The following is a 20,303-nucleotide window of genomic DNA, read 5'->3' on the forward strand; positions in this document are numbered from 1 at the left end:
ATAAATATTAAATTCTTTAATGAAAGGAGCAAAGTAATCCGATTTCTGTAGACGACAGATGTGCCAGTAGTAGATTTAAAATAAAAACTTTAAAAAAAAGAAAAATAAAGCAAACCATACACTAAATTTTTCTTCCTTTTCTGGACTTTTTTGTGTATTTTTAGAGACAAGAATATGATCCAGTCCTGCTTTATTTTGACAAACTTCTTAACAACACAGGTCCGCATTTAGTTAAAGCCACTGTTTGTCTCCTTTTACTATTAAAATAAATTAAATTTAAAGTAAAAACTTGGATGAAAATTTTGTGTTGCACTTTATGTTACCATCAGTGAAAGCTGTAAATCTGCATCAACAGGCTGACCACAAACGGCCCCCGGACCACGCTTTGGGCATCCCTGCACTAGACTTATCCTAACCTGTTCAAGGAAGTGTCATAGGTCACCTTAAGGAGTTCGTTTGTGTTTTTCACAGATTTGTAGAATCAGAAAACATCAGAAAAAAGTTGCTTTAAAATGTGTTTTTACACGTTTTACGTGAGGTTTGTGCCTCAACGGGTCTGAATACTTTCTGTCTGATGCGTGACGATTGTTTTGGTTTTCCTCCACCTCAGATGATCTTCCCCTTCCACTGGCCGTGTCCCTACATCCCGCTCTGCCCCCTGGCGTTGGCCGACGTGTTGAGCGCCCCCTGTCCGTTCATCGTCGGCGTCGACTCCCGGTACTTTGACCTCTACGACCCGCCGCCTGACGTGAACTGTGTGGACCTGGACACAAACACCATCTTCCAGTAAGCAGAGAGAGAGATATTTTAAAACAAACTTTTGCTATATTTTAGGGGTTTTTTGTCCATGCTGTAAAATGTAGAATACTATCACAAGATATTAGTAATAACTAATGGATAATACCATATATTAGAGAGTAGAAACTTTTTTTTAAGTTAATTTGTATTGTTTTTGTCTCTGAAGTGTAGAAAGTGTCAGTGTCAAAATTTACCTTGAAAGTGTTTGAAAAGTATTTGAATTTTACTTTGGGAAAATGTAAAATGTTTTGCTGTTTTTTTCTTCTTTGTATGAGTTTTTAAATTTAGAGACTTCTTGTAAAAACACCAGAACAAACTTTTTTCTCAAAGTACCAACATTTCGTCAGCAGTTATTCCTGTAACCTGTGGACCTTCTTACTTACCAGAAAACTTGGCAGGTGGTCTGAACTTTGGCCAAACGTTTCATTGCTTCTCTGCTTTTGCAGCAACGACGATAAACGCGCTCTGACATGGAAGATCCTGCCAAAGAAAGCGTGTAAAAACCTGATGAATGTGCTGAGTAATCTCCACCAGCAGCTGGTCGACGGTGAGTACTCTCTGCGTTTTCTTTTAAATGTTTTTAAAGTTTCATGAATAGAAAGTGTCAAGGCTCTTTAATCTCACATTATGCCTGTAGCTGCAATTTTAAAGCTTTCTAGGAAATTACGGGTAATAAAAAACTAATGTCCTTCATTAATCACCCCCAGTTGTTTTATTATTCTAATATTTTTGCAGCTTTTATTCTTCACTCATTCCTTGTCCTCTTCATTCAACAAGCTGGAAGTGAGAAATAATCCTTCCTGGGATAATATCCTAATCAGCGTCTCGTTCTGTTCTTGTCAACTTTCTGAGCGGCTCAGCCGCAGAAACAGCTGCTTATTCAGCCGCAGTAATTGAATAAATTAATTTTCTGATTCAGTGAAGTTGAAAATCTCCTCTGCTGCTGCCACAAGTCTGGAAATTGATATGCATTTTGAGGTTTTCTGGAGAGTTTAATGTCCTTTTGGGGGAAGCAGGTATAAACTTGAGCTTCATTGTTTTAAAAATGTATTGTTAATCCAGTTCGGTACAGTAATACTTTAATCTCTCTCTGGGTATTAAATCTATTAATAAAGTTGCCATCCGAACAACTACACGGCTTTTTATGGAGAAGAACTCATTGGCTTCACAGCGGGAAAAATCAATGTTGAAAAACTGATTTTAAACAGCTGAGGAGTCAAAGATGATTAATTTAAACCTGCAGGATGGAACCTTTATTTAAAAAATATATATGTTTTACATATTTGTTACGACTGTCACCATGTTGTGTAAAATGAGAAGTATGTGAAAAAAATCAAGCTCCTCTGCCTTCTCTCAATGCTAAATAAAAACAGCCAATCAGAGCCAGGAGGCGGGTCTTAGTGCTCTCCATCACCCTCCGTGTGTGATCTGCTACACAGCAGTTAGCATAGCTTGTTGATGACAACAGATAAACAGGTTTTCTGTAATGGTAAGTTGTTTCTCTGCCCTTAACACATTTAGTAGCGAGAACATTAATATGATTGACAGCGATAAGACCCGCCTCTTGGCTCTGATTGGTTGTATTTGGTTTGGAGCATTTCTTAGCTGGGGTGGTTTGGTCTCAACTAGCCATTTTTATGGATAATTTTGTTTAAAAAGACTTTATCTTGTTTACTAGATTTTATTTGTTCTTGTTTCATTTAAAATGTCTACCAGTATTCAGTGTTCATTACAATTTAAAATTTATTGATCTTTGAGAATGTGTTCTTGCAATATTATGCCATTACCATTATATTAGTTGAAAATGGATTCAAAACAACAATATTATCATTTATCACGATAATTTCTGGGTCAAATTATCTCCCAGATAAATTTATCATAAGTCTAATTGGAATGCTATTTGACATGCTCATGTTTCTGATTGGCTAGCATGGACAGCTAAAATCAGAAGCTACGACGCAACATTTATGCTAAACGAATTAAATCATTACTGAAAGTAGAGGTGGAGTTAGTTTTCTTTACATATTATTTAGCATTGTTTGCTAGTTTTCAGAGTCCACAGCCATTAGCTAATGCTGTTTGGGCGCCGTGGCGTTGAAACGTCTGGGAAGCCCTGTGCTAACGTACGGCTCTGTCACCAGGTCAGTACCGCTCCGACGAGCTGCTGGAGCTCAGCATGAGCGACTCACAAGAGTTGAGCTGCGGGAAGAGCCTCCACACGCTGGAGCTGGAGATCCAGGAAGCCTTCCTGCGCTTCATGGCGGCCATTTTAAAGGGTTACCGCTCCTTCCTGCGCCCCATCACACAAGCGCCGTCGGAGAAGGCCACGGACGCCAGCTCGCTGTTCGACTTACAAGGTAACCCGCCGAAATCGTCTGATCAAAACGACTTCAAAACCAGCGCTGCATGTGAAGCCGGAGATCGGATTCCCAGAGGAAGCGGACTGAATGAATTAACCCGGCTCCACTGTTTCCATGCAGCTGCTTCAAAGTCTTCACATAGGAACCCTAGCAAGTCCAACACAGAGTAATGAGGCACGTTTCCTCTGATGGCGCTCCAAAACCCGAGGAAAAAATACTAAACAGCCTGCTGAAACACAGTTATTTATTCTCTTCCTAAACCTGAAGACTTTAAACAGTCGACCACTTTAGATGAAGCTGCTTTCATCTTTAATTGGGAGGTGAGGAGTAAAGCTGAATGATGGCCAGAGCTGAGTAATACCAAGTTACATGTACTTGGTTAACTTTAAAAAAATGTTCACTTCACTGGACTTTATACTTCAGTAATTTTATTATGAAGTATTTCTGCTCTTACTTGAGTAAAATTTCTGGATTTTCTACCCACTGAATGTATGACAAACATGTTTTAGCCAAAAATACACCAGACACACACACACACACACCTGCAGTTTCTGTTAAAGTTTCAGAAGATTTTAATCGAACGAAACTAATAATTTTCTCTTGCCTGATTTTGTTATTTTTGTTACTTGGATGAATTATTGTCATTTTGTCCTTTAAAATACCAAACTTTCCACTTGACTTTTTTTTAAATATTAAATGATTGATAATTTGATCAGTTACTCAGTACTTGATTAGACTTTTTAACAAATACTTTGACTCTTCAGTAATTTCTTGGACGGCTGCTTTTTATTTATACTTGAGTAAAAATATGTTAAAGAAGTGCTGCTCTTACTTGAATACAATTTTTGCCCACCTCTGATAATTGCACACACAGTGTTGCATAATATACATCTAACATTTTCAAATGTGAAAAAACTAGAAACCAGACAAACTAAATAGAAATATAGGTTAAATACAGGATAAACAATGAAGTAGGAGATGAATATATTTTGGAGAGATTAAATCCAATCAGAGCTAATCTTAGTCATGTGGAAATGCTGAATGAGTTGGAGAAATAACTAATAAATCAGAATATTCATGAATGGGAGGAAGTTGGATTGATTTTTTAAATTGGGAAGGAAGAAAGAAAGTTGATGACATGTGGGACACGAATACAGTCTGACTTGGGTGAATCACTTTTTGTGCTACTATAAAAAAACAAAAATACAAAAATAATGATGCCTGTAATGACACCATTTTGAGTTTCTCTCTCTGAGGCAGAAAATGTCAGTTCTGATTATTCTGCAGCTGCAGCGTTTCCACCCCAGTATCTCTGAAGGTGACATTTAGGTTGCTTCTGAACTTCTCATTTCTCACATGATCAAACTCATGTTTTTTTAGACGCGACATTCAAGTCTGGTGCCCAAAACATGGAGACATACAAAGACCAGAAGTGTTCAGAATAAATGTAAAAGGTCATCTTCACAGAGTTACAACAATAAGCTTGAGATTAAATCCAAAATAGGAAATATATACATAATATAAGTACAATAGCCAAGGTTTTGTAGAATGTCACAATAAAAATAACCTGTAAGGTTTTTTATTACTTTTATTTATGTATAAAGATACATAATCTTGCTTGCAATATTGTCAATATGCGCTCTAAATTAAGCCGAAGGTCTGACTATTTGTAAGATGGTATAACTTTGATATGGTCATTATCAGGTGCAGAATAATATCTGAGATTTGTAAGTGATTTCTGAAAAACTGAAAAGTGGCTGGCAGTTTACAGCTGCTGAAAGAGAGTTTGATACATTGAGGAACACGAGGATTTTAGGACTTTATTACTGACAAAATCTTACTAATAATTCAAAACAAGGCCTGCATCTGAACCCTGGGGAACTCCTTTTAAAATAAAGAATGGTGTCATCTGCATAAAGACGAACTTTAACAGTAGACGTTATTAATAATTCAAAACGGGGCCTAAATCTGGGATTCTCCTTCTTAAAACCTTCAAGTTAATGAAGTAACATCCTGCTGTAAAGCAATTATCTTTGACCTCTCTTAAAGGCAACTTAAACACACAGTTTAATACTTTAGTGATTAATCAAAAAACTGTTTTTAAGGCAAAAACATTATAAGCAATTTTGTTTTTCACAATTTTCTGTAAATATTCTTTCTCTTTGCATCAGCAAAAATATTTGAAAACTTATTTTGTGTTTGTATGAACATGAGGTTGAGCTGTTTTTATAGATGAAAACGTATTCTAAAATATTAATTTTACCTCCAACCAATTAATTTTAAACTAATTTTGTATAAAATTACAGACTTCTCACTAATTTCTTTTTCCACATTAAGGATTGGCTAGTTTGCCATTTTTGTTTTGCTATGGAATAGTTTTGTTAAGCTGTTTGTAGATTCTTGTATTTCAGATGGTAAAGAGACTGAAATAACAGAGAAAATGTGTTTTTATATTAGAAAAATTTAACTGCACAGTGTATAACCTGAGAAAGTAATTGCTGGTTCTGCTTACAAGTGGCCTCTGACATAAATAAAATATTAATCATCTGCAGGAATCGCTCTGCGTTCACCTCTGCGCTGTGCCAGCGGCCGCTCTTCCTGCTCTCCGTCTCGTAACAGTCGAGGCTTATTACCCAGTTAAGCTGCTTTCAGCATCTATTATGGAGCCGTTTCACGACCTTCGCACTCATCCCAAATTGGCCATTACAGTAATAACAACATGCACTATCCAAACCAACACAAATGGAGGTTGTAGAATATTTTTACAGCCTTTTACAGAATGATGGAGTCTTTAGCCACAAAGTCGCACACCTTTGGAGGACGTCGGTTAATTGTTGCTGTCGCAGCCAGTCAAAGTTTGATGTTTTAACTCTGCAGGATTCTTGAAGAGCCGCGACCGCTCTCACCAGAAGTTTTACTCGCTCATGACCAAGACCCAGATGTTCATCCGCTTCATCGAGGAATGCTCGTTTGTCAGCGACAAAGACACCAGCCTGGCGTTCTTTGACGACTGCGTTGACAAAGTGAGTTCCCACGTTTTCATACATTTAAATTTGGCTTCTGAAAAATAAACAAAACAATCTTTTCTCGTCCTTCTCTTTCTGGTTCTGCTTTGGGTTGGAGTGTTTCAGTGAACCTCCTGTGACTTTCTCTGCTTTCAAATTAAGTTTTCTCCTCTGTCTCCTCTTGCGAGCAGCTTTACAACTCAGAGCGGAGCGCAGAGAAAGGAGGGAAGGTAAGCTAGCTGCCGTTTCACCTGTTCTGCTTGCTTCCTAGTGTGCATTACCTGTGAAAGTAACCAAATAATTTTGAATGAAATGCATTGCATGGCTAACCTGAAGTTCTAATCTTTTTGGCGTTTTGCTTTCAAAACCTTTAGGACTGATTTAATCCTCCATTCACACCAGCTCTGTTTAGTCGCTTTAATAAAACTCTATTCTGTTTGTGTAGAAGATTTGGTCCAAATGTGTAACCTAACTCTGATGTGGACCAAAAAAACTCCATCCAAAAACTTACGTCTTGTCTCCAGAGATGCAACTTATTGATTAATGAGTTGATCTGAAGTTAGTTGATTGATAAGCGGCCATTTTCTTAAAAATCTCAGTTTTTTCTTGTTTCAAGAGGGACGACCGTCTTTCTGTCACATGAAGGGCTACATTTTTCATAAAGCTAAATAAAAAAAAAACAAAAAAAACATTTTGTCAGTTGTGGTAGATACTGACTGAATAAACAGAAAATTGTGATTTGCTCACGCTATTAAACTTAGACATGTTTATAAAATGTAACAAAATAGGTTGCCGAATTGAAAAGTAAAATTTTTCAAAACAAAACCACATAAAATGCATTTTTCAAACCACACTGGACTCTGTTTGGACGGTACTCTTTCCCGTTCCTGGATATCTCCGCCATCTTTGTTTTTGTATTAACTGGACTCCGCTTCAGGACCACCAGCGGTGCCCTCTGATGGATGGAGGCCAAACTACAACATAGAAAGTCTAAACAGATGTTATTATTTAATCGATTGGAAGTATACCTACTTTGCTCGATTGAAGTGAACTCTGGTGCAGTTTGAATGGATATGTGAACGCCAGGCGGACCACAGACCAAAAGCAATAAGCAAAGTATGTCTCAAAGCAGTCTGGGTAAATATAAGCAAAACAAATGCGTGAAAGAGAAATCCTACAGCTACTCCATTTTTGTTTACATTTTATGAAGCAGGAATTTGCACTCATGTCTTCTTCAGAGTCGTTTTCTTTAGTGGTTCTTGGTGCAGCGCCCCCTCAGGCGAGGAGGGGAACAGGTTTCCAAAGGGTTTGGTTTGTTTGAGAATCGCAGCAGCTGAAAATGTAGCAAACGTTGCAGTTTTGGTCCAAGTCTACTGGACGATCAGGTTTGAAGACACCCTTAGTTTCCTAATTTTCCCCTCCCCTTTTCACATGGCTGCATTCAGGCAGCATCAGCCTTCTTGATGTTCTGCATTTTTAATGTTCATTTAGATATTCACTGCATGCATTATTCCTGCTGCCTCTGCAGTTTCTCTTGTATGAGTGAAAGAACAGTTTTAGGTCATCTGTGTGTGCAGACTCCAGCCTTCTGGCTCCGTTATAAGCGGTGCAGCGTGGTCTAACATATACGATCCAACAGAATGTGTGTCATGTTTGCAGGGTCTTGATATTTTCTTAACACCGCAGTGCACTCTGCACTAAATGTGGTGGCGCTGAAGAGTTGTGAGAATTCACAAAACACCGTTAGAGAGTCAGGTTTTGTTTCTGTTTTGTCTCTTCTGCTCTGTGTGCAGCATTTTGGAGAGTTTAATTCATGTTGAAGGTTAAGCTTAACGTGTTTGCAGTTTCAGCAGCCATTTTCCCTGAGTCACTTCCATGGGTCACCGGTTTTAGCAGCTTCAGAATAGACCTGCTGTAATTTAGGTTTAGTGGAAATGATCATGGAGCTTTTTCTGTGCTGCAGTGAGGCGAGTTGGGTGTCCTGATCTCCTCCTGCTCCTCCTGTACAGTCGATTAAATCCTGAGTTTGTCTTTGTTAGCTCTGGATGTGTCATTTCTCAGCACACAGAGATCGCTCAAGTGAAGGAAAATCAGCTTAAGGTTCATTGATCCCTGAAGGAGAGACAACTTGTCTCTAATTCAGGGAGATAGTGATATTTCTGTGACTATTGTTATTTTTAGTAATTATTAATCTTTATAATAAACACAGAAAACATCAAAAATAAACACAAATGCAGCTGGACGGCTTCTGCAAAGGATTTGTAATCATTCAGGTTAATTTTGTTATATCTATATGTAAGATTCAAGTAATGTATTTCCATTTAAATTAGACAAATGAAGCAATCAAGATTTTTTTTGTAGCTATAAATCAATTAGTCACATGACAAATTAAAATAAACTCAATAATTTCTATTTGCATCATTTATTCTTTTTTTTTTTTAAATCAAAAACTGGATGATAAAAGTTTCCAGTCGGGCGTTTTGGTCCCAAATAGACATTTTTTAAGGATCATTTTGTTTATAGAGACTTCATAATTCATTTTATTTATTGTTTCTTTTGTTTTGTTCATTTATTGTAATTATCTAAACGTTGGGTTTTAAAATTCTCTTTTTGATTCATATTAAATTAAAGAAATAACTCTGGGAAGTAAAAACAGATACTGCAGAAAAACTGTAAGCTGATCCTTAATCATCGGTAGTCTGCCAGTTAACTGCCTGGATGATATTTTGTAATATTTGATTCAGATTATCTATTTTCTGATGTTCTGGAAATAATTTATTGAACTCTTCATAAAGGGAAATGGCACAAATATTTCCAAAATCTTCCAATAACAAAAAGCTCTTGTATTTATTACTTTGAAGATTCTAAAGTGACTCGGAAAACTTTATCTGAATGCTAAAAGAGAAGAAAGTTATTTTAGTGATATATTTTCATCCTGATTGCAAATTGTCAGCTTTGTTTAATGACAACCTATAAAAACAAGGAAGGGAGAAGAGCAAAAAGAATATTTCTTCCTCACTTCGACTTTGACTGATTTAGTTATTAGTCTTTTAATTACCTTCACGCTAACTAGGCTAAATTATGAACTTTAATACCCACCTGGCCTTGCCTCGGTTCTGTTGGTGGATAAATCAACGCCTGCACAGCTAAAGCCTTTCATTAAGCACTTTTCAGTATACTCTGCTTGCTACTGTGACTATTAATTCTTCCCAGATCCACCATAAATCTCCAATCTGTCCCCAGTCACTGCAGCAGCAGTTATCTCATTCAATCTAAGCAGCTCAGGAACATAAAACAGGATGTGGTTGTAACCTTGTATCTTTTGGGTTAAGAGTCGCTGTTGGAAACAGTGATTTATAGTAGTTAATGCTCCTGCTGAGGCGATTGTAGACGTGTAAATGTCTTGTACCAAACGCATCGTCTGACACAATCCCAGATTTATGACAGGATGTAAAAGATGAACCTCTGAGGCACAAACATGTTCTCTTTCAGTGCCACTACTGATAATCTTCAGAGATTTGATACATGTGAAATTCACATGTATAGTGCTCTCTTAAAATATTTAAATCTCTTAAACTTTTTCACATTTTTGTCATATTACAACCACAGACCTCAATATATTTTATTGGGTTATACAAATAAAGAATCACAAAGCATTGTTTAATCCATTGTCTGAAAATAATATAGATTGAGCAAGAAGGTAGAAGGTGAGCCAAGAAATTACTATTCATCCACTGTGACAAGGAAAGTAATAATCAGAAGCAGCCGCAGAGCGATCGAAGGTCCTAAACAGATTTTCTCAAAGTGATCTAAATAAATAAAGATGTCATCTCCATAAAGGCGAACTTTTGACAGCTGACATATTCCTACAAATTATTCACGACATTGTCTAAAGCTGAGGTATAGGAAACTCTTCTTAAAATAAAGTAGGGTGTCATCTGCATAAAGGCGAACTTCAACACAAGATGTATTCTTACCAACATAACCTGGAATTTATTTAGAAATTTCAGACACTTTTTCTAAAAAACAAAGATAATTTCAGCCAATAAATAAAACCTAAACAAAAACTGCAAGATTGTAAGTCTTGGTGACAAAACACTATCCTTTTCTTGCTATCGACAAATCAGTTTTATTTGGCTGGTCTGTTTTTTTCCTGACGTTTTTCCTATAAGCTGTGATCAGACGTTTTCTTCGGTTATGAAACCTCTGAGATCTTACGCATCAGCTTACCGCTTGCTGTTTACAGCTGACCTATAAGAATAGCGAAATGTCACCCCTACGTTTGACTGCAGCGGATGATTTGTTGTTCTCTGGATGAAATGTAGACAGACCAGCAGGAAGCTCGTTGTAAATGTAGCTTAGCCTGGTTGTCCTGCCTGTTTCCTATTATAGGAGCTTTATCTGTCTTCATTGGGGGCTGTTTCTCTCTGCCTGGCTCTTTCCCTGGGATATCATTAATTCTGTAATGGATGTGAATGTGTTTATTGTAGCTTTACTTTGCATTTGGATGTCATTTGTTTTGTGTGTCACAGTTTGCAGAGCAAGCTGCAGAGGTAGAAAACTAGGTCACCTACTGTCGCCCTCCCTCTGCTCTCACCTTCATCACAGCGTTAAATTACCCTGAAGGGGTTTTATTTTTTTTTAGGTACAAGAGTTTAATTGGTGTGTTCACCAAACACTGACCCATGCATGTGACATCCTGATTTAGACGGATGCTGCTCACCTGCTCAGGACCACATTCCTGTTTCCATCTGGGTTTTAGCTTATTTTGTTATAAATAACTCAAATAAAGGCATTAAGATTACATGGTGCAGTACAGAATGTGTTTTTGTTTATATGGCTCATAAATGAGATTGAAAGTTAAAAATAAAGCATGAAATATAAAGGAGAAGGAATTAAATACATAATAGAGGGTCTGCGCGCATTCTTAAGAAGTCTTAAAATTCATGTATCTAAGATTAAAGTGTCTTAAATTTATAGAAAAATATAAGTCTGCCTTAAATATGTTAATCAGAGATCTTAAATTTAACATTATATTCTATGTAGTTTTCTTTTTTTCTTGCGGGACTTTACTGTTGCTCAAAACTTTGCGTTGAAAGTAGACATCTTGACTCTAAGCGGTTACGGCTACTGCTAAAAAGCAGCTAATACTCCCTAGCCAGCTAGGCAGCTAGCAAGTGTAAAGCTAGCTATTGCTATGAAATGATTATAGAAATAAGGAAGACATTACTTTCACAACTGGAAAGAAAACAACCAGGGACAAATGGCAACAAGATGAAAACAAATGTTGGTCATTAATATCGACCTGGTTTTATTTACCGATGTGTTAAAAAATGACTAATATCGGCCGATACCGATGTTTGTACCAATATATCGTCCATCTCTAGAATAAAGTAAATATACAAATCACCAGCTCACCAGCTGAGATGGATGAAAGAGTCTGTAAACCGGGATTCTCTCTCCATGTTTGTGTGCTGCGGCCTGCAGGTGGACGGCGAGCGGCCGGACGAGACGCGGCTGATCGAGATCGATGAGTCGCAGCGCAGCGAACACACGGTGTTCATCACTCCTCCAGAGCTGCCGCCGCTGCCTGACGGGGAGGAATACCCGCTCTGCTACAGGTAACTCTGGGAGTCTCTGTGGACTTTCTTCTCCTTCTCACCTGCTTTCTGGACAGTTTTTGGTTGGTTTGCAACGTCTGTCAGGTGTGGAAATGGAATGGGGAAAAGGCAATGAGGTACAGGGCTCAAGAAAATCTGGAAAATACTTGAATTTTATTATTTCTGTTTAAAGTCTTTGAAAGTGCTTGATAATCAAATTTCCATTTTGTAATAAAGTGCAATGTAACATTTGAGTAAAAGCCTGAAGACACAAAGCCGTATTAGGACCATTGTGCATAGAACAAAAGGAATACATTTCTGCCAAAAAACTCAAAGTTTTAGATTAATCTCTGATATTTTCTGCAAAAAACTTGGACATTTTTGAGAATGAAATGTTGAAAATTGGCTTGAAAATTTTTGGAAACTTGGGAGTTGATATAAGAAATTTTCTAGAAAAAAATGTACATTTCTGATGTTTGATTTTAAAGATCAGAGATTTTTTTTTAAAAATTAGAAAATTTCTGAGAGTAATCTCAAAATTTCTGAGCTTTTTGGTGAAAATGAACTCTCCTTGTTGTTCTTTGACGGGTCATTTCCGTAAGGTTTTTGACATAACGTGTTGTGGCGTTCATCCTGCAGGTATGATGGTTTCCCGGTGTTAACTCTGGAGCTGTTCGACCCGGTGGAGGGCCTGCGGACGCCCTCCTCCCGCCTCGCTGCCAGGCACAGCTGCCCCACAAGCCCCGCCCCCATGTTCAGACGCACCAAACAGGTGAGCAGCAGTAACCTACTTCCCACTCTAAAAACAGTTTAATCTGGAAGAAGAGGCGTTTGATGTGATTGTATCTTTGTAAAATCTCTTTCAGATACATCTAAAAACTGAGTACATGTCTTTTTTGTGTCACTTATTTCAGAAAGTTTCTAGTATAATAAGGTATTTGCACTAGAAACCAGACAATACTGGGTAAGATTTTGTGTTTTTACAGTGCAGTGAAGAAAAATCTAAAATCGGTGTCCCACATAATCTGAATATTATGGAAAAACTATACCATATTCATAGAAAGTTGTGTGGAAGGAAAAAGTGTGATAGGACAAGGTTTTCCAGCAACAGGGAGAACAGCAGCCAGTTGGGTCACCCAGTCATCTGCTGGTTCTGAAGGCAACACGACCATCTACCAGATCAGCTTAGAGCTCTTCATGCTTCCTTCTCCTGGTTTTCACCCCCAGGAGATCAAATCAGCGCAGAAGATCGCCAAGAAGTATTCGTCCATCCCCCAGCTGTGGTCCAAGTGCCTGCTGCGTCACTGCTACGGCCTGTGGTTCATCTGCCTGCCGGCGTACGTCAAGGTGTGCCACTCCAAGGTGCGGGCGCTCCGCACCGCCTACGACGTCCTCAGGAAGATGCAGGCGAAGAAGCTGCAGCCGCCCGACGAGGTAGACGAGCCGTTTCCTGTTCGGCCAATCAGCTGCGTCGGAGCAAAGAGGTCACTCAGGTTTCCCTGCAGGTGTGCTACCGGGTCCTGATGCAGCTGTGTGGGCAGTACGGTCAGCCGGTCCTGGCGGTCAGAGTCCTGTTTGAGATGAAGAAGGCCGGCGTTCACCCCAACGCCATCACCTACGGATACTACAACAAGGTATGTTCACCAAACAGAGCTGATCTGATGAAACAAACTTTAAAACATCCATATTGTTCATTATTATGCATCGGTTTATGCTAATATGCAAATGTGAAAATTCACATTTTGCATGTCTTTTGCTTCCGATTGGGTTTCTACTAGAGATGCTCTGATCCGATATTAATATCTGTATTGATCCCAATATTTAAAAAATTTTTATCAGGTATCAGTGGCAATGCTCCCAAACAGTAAAGGCAGATCTATTCAGTTTAATTCTATGCTGTGTGCTTTGATGATTTATTATTTATTTTATATTATATTTAGTTCCTAACTGCACTTTATGAACCTAAAGTTTGTTGCTGTTTATTTCTATGTTTGACCAAATTAGTCAACCGAATGTTTTTGTCAGTTTCTTTATTATTTTAAATTTGCTATTATTCTCCTAATTTCACTCACTGAGCAAATTAAAATAGTTTTTTCTTGTTTGATCAAACTTGTGAAGCTATTTGTGTATTTAAGTGAGTTATACTGATGGAGAACTATCAAATACATTTCTAATTCAGTACATTTATGTTTGTGTTTAAAAGAAATGCCTTTCATTTTCAGTATAGGATCGGTATCGGATCAGTATCGGCCCATAATAAAACTCACAATTAATCAAATGAATCATTTCAGCCTTACTGAAAATTTGGAAATTTGCGTCTGGAAAACGTGGACAAACCTGAGGGTCTGAAAGTTTGGCAAGAATAAATGTTACTTCATAAAAAGTGAAAATTAAAGGAGTAATGAATTGAACTCATTGAGCTTGGGAATCAGAAGTGGTTGATTTCAGCCTTGATGTTGATCGTTTATTCATTATTAATCATGTTCAGATTATTGAATCACTCCACTCTTGTTACCCAGAATGCACCACAGTTTCCCTCCAAGGCTGATCGGCATTGTGTCATCACTCCTTCATGTCTGGATGAACCTCTGCGATCCGTCAGGGAGACGAAATATTTTGCATAAACTGCTGCATAATAATGAATAATATGGAGATTTTTTTATACAACAAACATCCCAGTATCTTAATTTTCTTTGCAGAAATCTCTCCTTGCATCTCTTCCTGCCCCCTTTCAGGTGTGGATGAGTTGATTAGTGATGCGTTTGACCCCTGATTACGAGGCTAGCAGAATAAATAGCTGCGATGTGATAATCAGTGAGATCTTAGCACCAGAACATCATCACAAACCCGGTCCGGTCCAAACGGCTGCAGCAACTTATCAAGAGACGAGAGATACAATTACAATGTGGTGCAGATTTTTACATGAAAAACATTTAGATTTAATTTCAGAATTAAATGTTGAATTATTGAATTAGTCCACATTTTTCATTTAAGAACAGCTAGTTTAGTAAAATGTTTCTGTTCAGTTTCACTGATATTTTTATTTATTTTAACTGGAAATTGAAAGTTTTCTTCAGTTGGTTAATTTTTTCTTCATTACTGGAAATTACTGCAGTATAGTTACAACTAACGATTACTTTAATAATAATTTATTCTATCAATTAATCAGATTTTTTATTTATATTTTCATAGAGTTTTAGAAAGGTAGTAAAAGATGAAAATAAACAAATAAAAAATTATTTTGTTTAAAATTGGAAAATAAACATTTTGTTTCCTAAAATTCAACGACTGGATTCCTTTAGTGAAGTCTTGATCATTTGTAGCAAAGGATGAATCTGCAGCTTAAAAAAGTACTTCTAAAACTCAGCTCTTTCTGCTGCCCATAAATAATCTGATTATTTCAATAATCAATTCATCACGATTAATCTGATTAATCATTTCAGCCATAATTGGGTCAATAATGAATTAGGCCCAATTTCAATCCCTCAGAATATTGTGGTGGCATCTGATGGTAACATTAATTCTCAAAAATATAAATTTTAAACCTTTTTTCTTTGGAAACGACAAAAAAAAAATAGCATTGATAGATTCATAGAACATATCCATTATTTTTTCCGTCCACCAAACTTTCCTGGTCCTCTGTTTTGTGTGCAGGCAGTGCTGGAGAGCACGTGGCCCTCCAGCACCAGAGGAGGATACTTCCTGTGGATGAAGCTGAGGAACGTCATTCTGGGCGTGGCTCAGTTCAAACGAGCTCTGCGGCGACACGGACCGCTCACCCACAGCCCGCTGTCAGGTAGCCACTAACGAACCAGTAAACGTTACCAACGGCAACCAATAACGTCTCATACCCACAGGAACACACCGGCCAGACAGTGAAAATACAGTTTCATTTCAAATGATCAACAGGTTGAATATTTGAGTTGTCTAAAATATTTTCATTAAAATCCAAACTTATTCAACAGCTCAGATTGCACTGTAAAAAATTGTAATTTTTGCTTTTTAAATTAACGCTCTGCCCCTTTGATTATATTTTAGTTTGATTTGTCCGATAAAATTTCTTCCTGATTTTCCAAACTGAAGTCGCTCTGATTGCTGTTGCAGTTTAGATAATGACTGCTCATTAATACTCCACATAGCCACACTTTAAAAACGTAAACTGTGATGTAACTTTGAACAGCATTTCTCAGATTTTGAGGCATTTTATGTCTGGATAAAAATGTTAAAAATCTACTTTTAGGCTTAACTAAGGATTAATATGCATTCTTCTTTTGTTTAAATAATTTAAATATTGAATTCAATAAATGTTTGTTAAATAATCCAAAATATTTTTTTAAAACATTTTATAAAAAATGTTGGGATTTTTGTCTTTTTACATATACATGTTAAAATAAACTATAAATAGACTGACATTCATTTTCTTAATAAAGTAAATCTTCAAGACTTTCTTTTTTATATTTAAAAAAATATCTAATTCATATACTGAATTCATTAAATAAGAAATAAATGCATGTTAGAATAATCTAAAATATTTTTTTGAATTTTTAATTGTGAAAAATTTTTTTATTTTTATTTTTTATTTTTTTACCCATGTCAAAATAAACTACAAATAAATTTTGATAATTTTTTTTTAGATTTGAAAAATATACACTCTTTATAACAAAAGTTAAATAAATTAAACAACCTATAATTAAAACCAGATTAATTAAAGCCTGATATAGTGTTAAATCTCTGTTGTGGTCGTTTCTCTGCATGATAATCCCAGCCTGCTAATCCCTGCTTTTTTAAGATCCTCCCTGTTACCAGCCGGCGCTGTGGGTTCCTAACCCGACTCCGGTTCTGATCCACTCAGAAACAGCCAGTTGCTCCAGTTAATCACCGAACTGAGATTTCTCCTCGTTATTCTGAGCTGCTGGTTAAAAGTTTATTTATAAACATTTTCATAAAAGGGTTGGAGCTTCCTGCCTGCTCTTGATTCTGGAAGATCGACTGGAAGAGACAACAGATTCATCCAACCGCTTCAACCAACCGCTTCAACCAACCGCTTCAACCAACCGCTTCATCCAACCGCTTCATCCAACCGCTTCATCCAACCGCTTCAACCAACCTTTGTCTTAATGATCCGCTTTACATTTTCTATAAATACGACCTGAATCCATTAGCAAAAATGATGGATAATAGAAAATAATTAAAGCTGCACAGTTTTAAATACATCCAACCGTCCGTTCATCCATCCATCCATCCCTCCCTTAAATTCTTGGAGATGTTTTTTTCCCCAGCTGGTTAAAACCGGTTCAGAGTTCTGGAATCGGCTCTGATTTCTCCTGTAAGTCCGTTTTGGGTAAATGTGGTGAACTCCAGCAAGGCGTTTTTTAAAGAACCGGGGCGTGGATCGGTGGTGGCGCCATCTTTGTTCACCAGCTTGTTGTTTCTGGGCAGATGGCAGTGACCTGGACGCTGTGAGTCACGGCAGTCTGGACAGCTCTGCCGACCCGAACCTGGCCGAGCAGAGCCCAGTAGAACCCGCTGACGATAGATCTAGCACAGGTACACGTCAGACGCTCGCTGCCGCCGGCAGTCCTCATGTTTCACATCTTTTTTTTCTTTTCCTCTTCTTCCATTGACGTTTTTGTTAATCCTCCCTTCTTTTGTACTCCGCTCCACTCGTTTTTCTCTTGGTTTCCCTCCATCCCTCCTTCTGGCGCTCGTTTTGTCTGTCCCTCCTCCTCGGCTGTGGTTTCTGCTCTGCTCTGTGCGTAACCCTTCACTCTGGCCCTGCCTGTGCTGCCGTTGCATGCAGTGGGCGGCGGGGGCGACAGCGCGGGGGCCAGGCCCGTGGCGGCCCGCTCTCCCTGGGTGGGCGCTGAGCTCAGAGAAGCCACTCTCCACCCAGGTAAACCTCTCAACCAGCCCACCTCCTTTATCCTCCTCTGCATCTGTTGGGGTTTTCCTCACTTCTTTTCCAAGTCACTAGCTGCGTTTCCATCACAGTTGTGAGTAAATCTTTATCAATATTTCGCTAATCAAAAAAACCCCACAACTTTGCAATTGTGTTGTTTTTATTAAAGAAGAAATGCAATTAAAATCACACATGAATAAGTCTGTTCACTCGATAAGTCATTGAAGAATATGCTGAACCACTTCCTGTCTTCTTCTTTGACGTTTCTGCCAGTAGTAACATCCTAATGTTGACCACATGACCTATGTGATGTGAAAAAAGTTTTTCCATTGCAGTTTTGTGAAATACACAAATTTTGATACTGTCAAAAAAACATCATCCTGGTACAAAAACGTTTTTTTGAAAAACCAAATTGGCATGATTCCGTTAAGCAAATTTGTTTTTGTAATGTCAGTTTGCGCAATCTTACAGTTAATGGAAACCATAGAATTGCTGTCAGCTGTGTTTCTATTAACCATAAAATTGCACAAATTGAAATAAATGGAAGCAGGCCAATTTTGAAAAAAAAAAAAAAATTTTCAGCATGTTAAAATGACACAATTTTTTATGAACTGTGCGATGTGATCCTCGTAACACTTCCTGTCATCTTTTTTGACGTTTCCGCCAGTAGCTACATCCAGTTGTTGATCACCTGATTCGTGTGATGCGAAAAGTGTTTCCCTTTTAGTTTTCTGAAATAAACCAATTTTGATACAGCCAAAAAACCACCTCCTCCTAGCAACAGAACGTTTTATCAAAAAATCTGTTTTTAATTTAAATTACATTAAATTATAAAAATATATTTGTTTAACGGAAACATGGCAATTTTGAAAAATCTCATATTTTCCAATAAAAGTTTTGAAGTTAGGATGAGGTGGATTTTTTAAGATTAGCATGTTTCACGCAACGGAAACGTTTTTTTTTTTTTATAACACAAGTCACATGATCAGCCGCCGGAAGTTGCTACTGGCGGAAACGTCAAAGAAGACAACAGGAAGTAGTGGGAGGATAATGGCGCTGCATGTTTTTTAACAATTTATCGCATGAACAAACGTATTTACGTGTGTTATTTAATGGAAACACCACAATTGTGAGACTGCGTTTTTTCACATTATATATAATATAGACATAGTTTTGCTCGCATTTGTAATGGAAACGCTGCTTGTCGTGTGATCTGTCGTTCCTTTATCCACCACATCCGTCTGCTCCTCTCCCACTCTTCACTCTCAGCCCTGTCAGTGTTTTTGTCTTTGTTAATTATGGCGTGTAATTGCCCAGAGGCATATTCTGTTTGATTATCATTTTAATAATGGAGACGCGTCTCTGCAGGCAGCCTGGCTCAAAGAAATGACGGCTAAACAGGATGGATGTGCAGCTCACCTATTACTCCAGAGCAGAAAAGATGGTTTTTAAATTTGTAGCTAAGGCTTGGTGATAGATAGATTTTATTGATTAATCTGATTTTTGCTTTTAGAATATTTAATTTTTGGAAAATGTATATTTTTTTCACCAATCCTCTCCATGGGTTTCAGTCGCGGCCATCTTGTTTCACAGCTTTTACTTATTTGGACTTTGAATTTAAGTCAACTCTACGACAAAATGTAAGGGTCAACTAAGATTTTGTTTAATTGAGAGAATTAAGTCATAATATTAGAATAAAGTAATAATTTTATGAGAACTCCAACAAAATATACCCAAAAAATGTTAAATGTGGCGTGTCGAACATTTTATGAAGTTATATTTTAGTTTTATTTATACTAACTTATACGTAAACTATATAGTTTTAGAGTTAATACTTAATAGAAATACTGAATCTTTTAATAGATCAGCATCAAATTAAGGATTTAAAACGACTGAGTCGAAGAAAGAAGCACACAAACTGAGCTGATCACTTCTAATCTGGATTATTAAACTTTTTTTCCTCAAAACAATTTTTCTCATAATTTTCAGATGTTTTTTCTGGTAAAATTATGACCATATTGTCGTAAGTAAAGAAAATTTCTCATAGGCTGGCCCTAATACTTAATCACAGAAGGAAAGATTGAACACTTTTGAAAACATTTAGGGTGATTTATGTATTAGAAAATTGATTAAAATTGGATATGGTATGAAAAAAGATATTTTATTTTCAATCAAAATCGCCCAGCCCTGCTTGTATCACATAGTAGCTGTGACTCCTCATGGTTAATTTAAATCTGATGATGTAAAATCCTCAGACAGAAGGTTGCCATGGGAACCAGAGAAGGTTTCGCTGTCAAATTGATCAGCAGCTGAATAAAAAACATGATTTTCTGCAGTTCATGTGGTTTGATGTTTTATCCACCTCAGGAATCTGCAACCTTTAGAAACCAAAGAGACTTTTTTCCCTTTTAATGTTCCCACAAATGTTACATCTGTGAAAAGACTAAATATTTTTACTGAACGTCTACTACAGGAAATTTGGTAATTTAAAAAAAAACAACAACACCATTTTATTTCTGTTTTTAGGCTTTACAAATAAGGAAAACATAAAACATTTGCAACAAGAGGACTGATACATTTTCTTCTATTGTTGGCAAATGATAAAAATAAAAATTATGTTTCCATCATAATGAGGAAAAAA

The 20,303-nt window shown here is 37.3% G+C and overlaps 1 protein-coding gene across 6 annotated transcripts in view; it reads left to right on the plus strand.

Moving 5' to 3' along the window:
• LOC122845316 (C-myc promoter-binding protein-like) overlaps positions 1-20,303 on the plus strand; it is a 66,078-nt gene that overhangs the window by 30,229 nt on the left and 15,546 nt on the right. The window contains exons 10-21 of one of the 6 annotated variants that reach the window (XM_044141523.1): positions 611-786; positions 1,245-1,345; positions 2,940-3,155; positions 6,036-6,181; positions 6,355-6,393; positions 11,651-11,784; positions 12,403-12,535; positions 12,991-13,197; positions 13,269-13,397; positions 15,418-15,559; positions 17,203-17,310; positions 17,564-17,656. In XM_044141523.1, coding sequence (XP_043997458.1) covers positions 611-786; positions 1,245-1,345; positions 2,940-3,155; positions 6,036-6,181; positions 6,355-6,393; positions 11,651-11,784; positions 12,403-12,535; positions 12,991-13,197; positions 13,269-13,397; positions 15,418-15,559; positions 17,203-17,310; positions 17,564-17,656 — 1,624 coding nt within the window. The remainder of the gene's footprint in view (positions 1-610; positions 787-1,244; positions 1,346-2,939; positions 3,156-6,035; positions 6,182-6,354; positions 6,394-11,650; positions 11,785-12,402; positions 12,536-12,990; positions 13,198-13,268; positions 13,398-15,417; positions 15,560-17,202; positions 17,311-17,563; positions 17,657-20,303) is intronic. The other 5 variants (XM_044141531.1, XM_044141538.1, XM_044141553.1 and 2 more) reach the window with 5 other exon arrangements.

This window comes from Gambusia affinis, linkage group LG02, assembly GCF_019740435.1.
Source record: "Gambusia affinis linkage group LG02, SWU_Gaff_1.0, whole genome shotgun sequence".
Classification (NCBI taxonomy): domain Eukaryota; kingdom Metazoa; phylum Chordata; class Actinopteri; order Cyprinodontiformes; family Poeciliidae; genus Gambusia; species Gambusia affinis.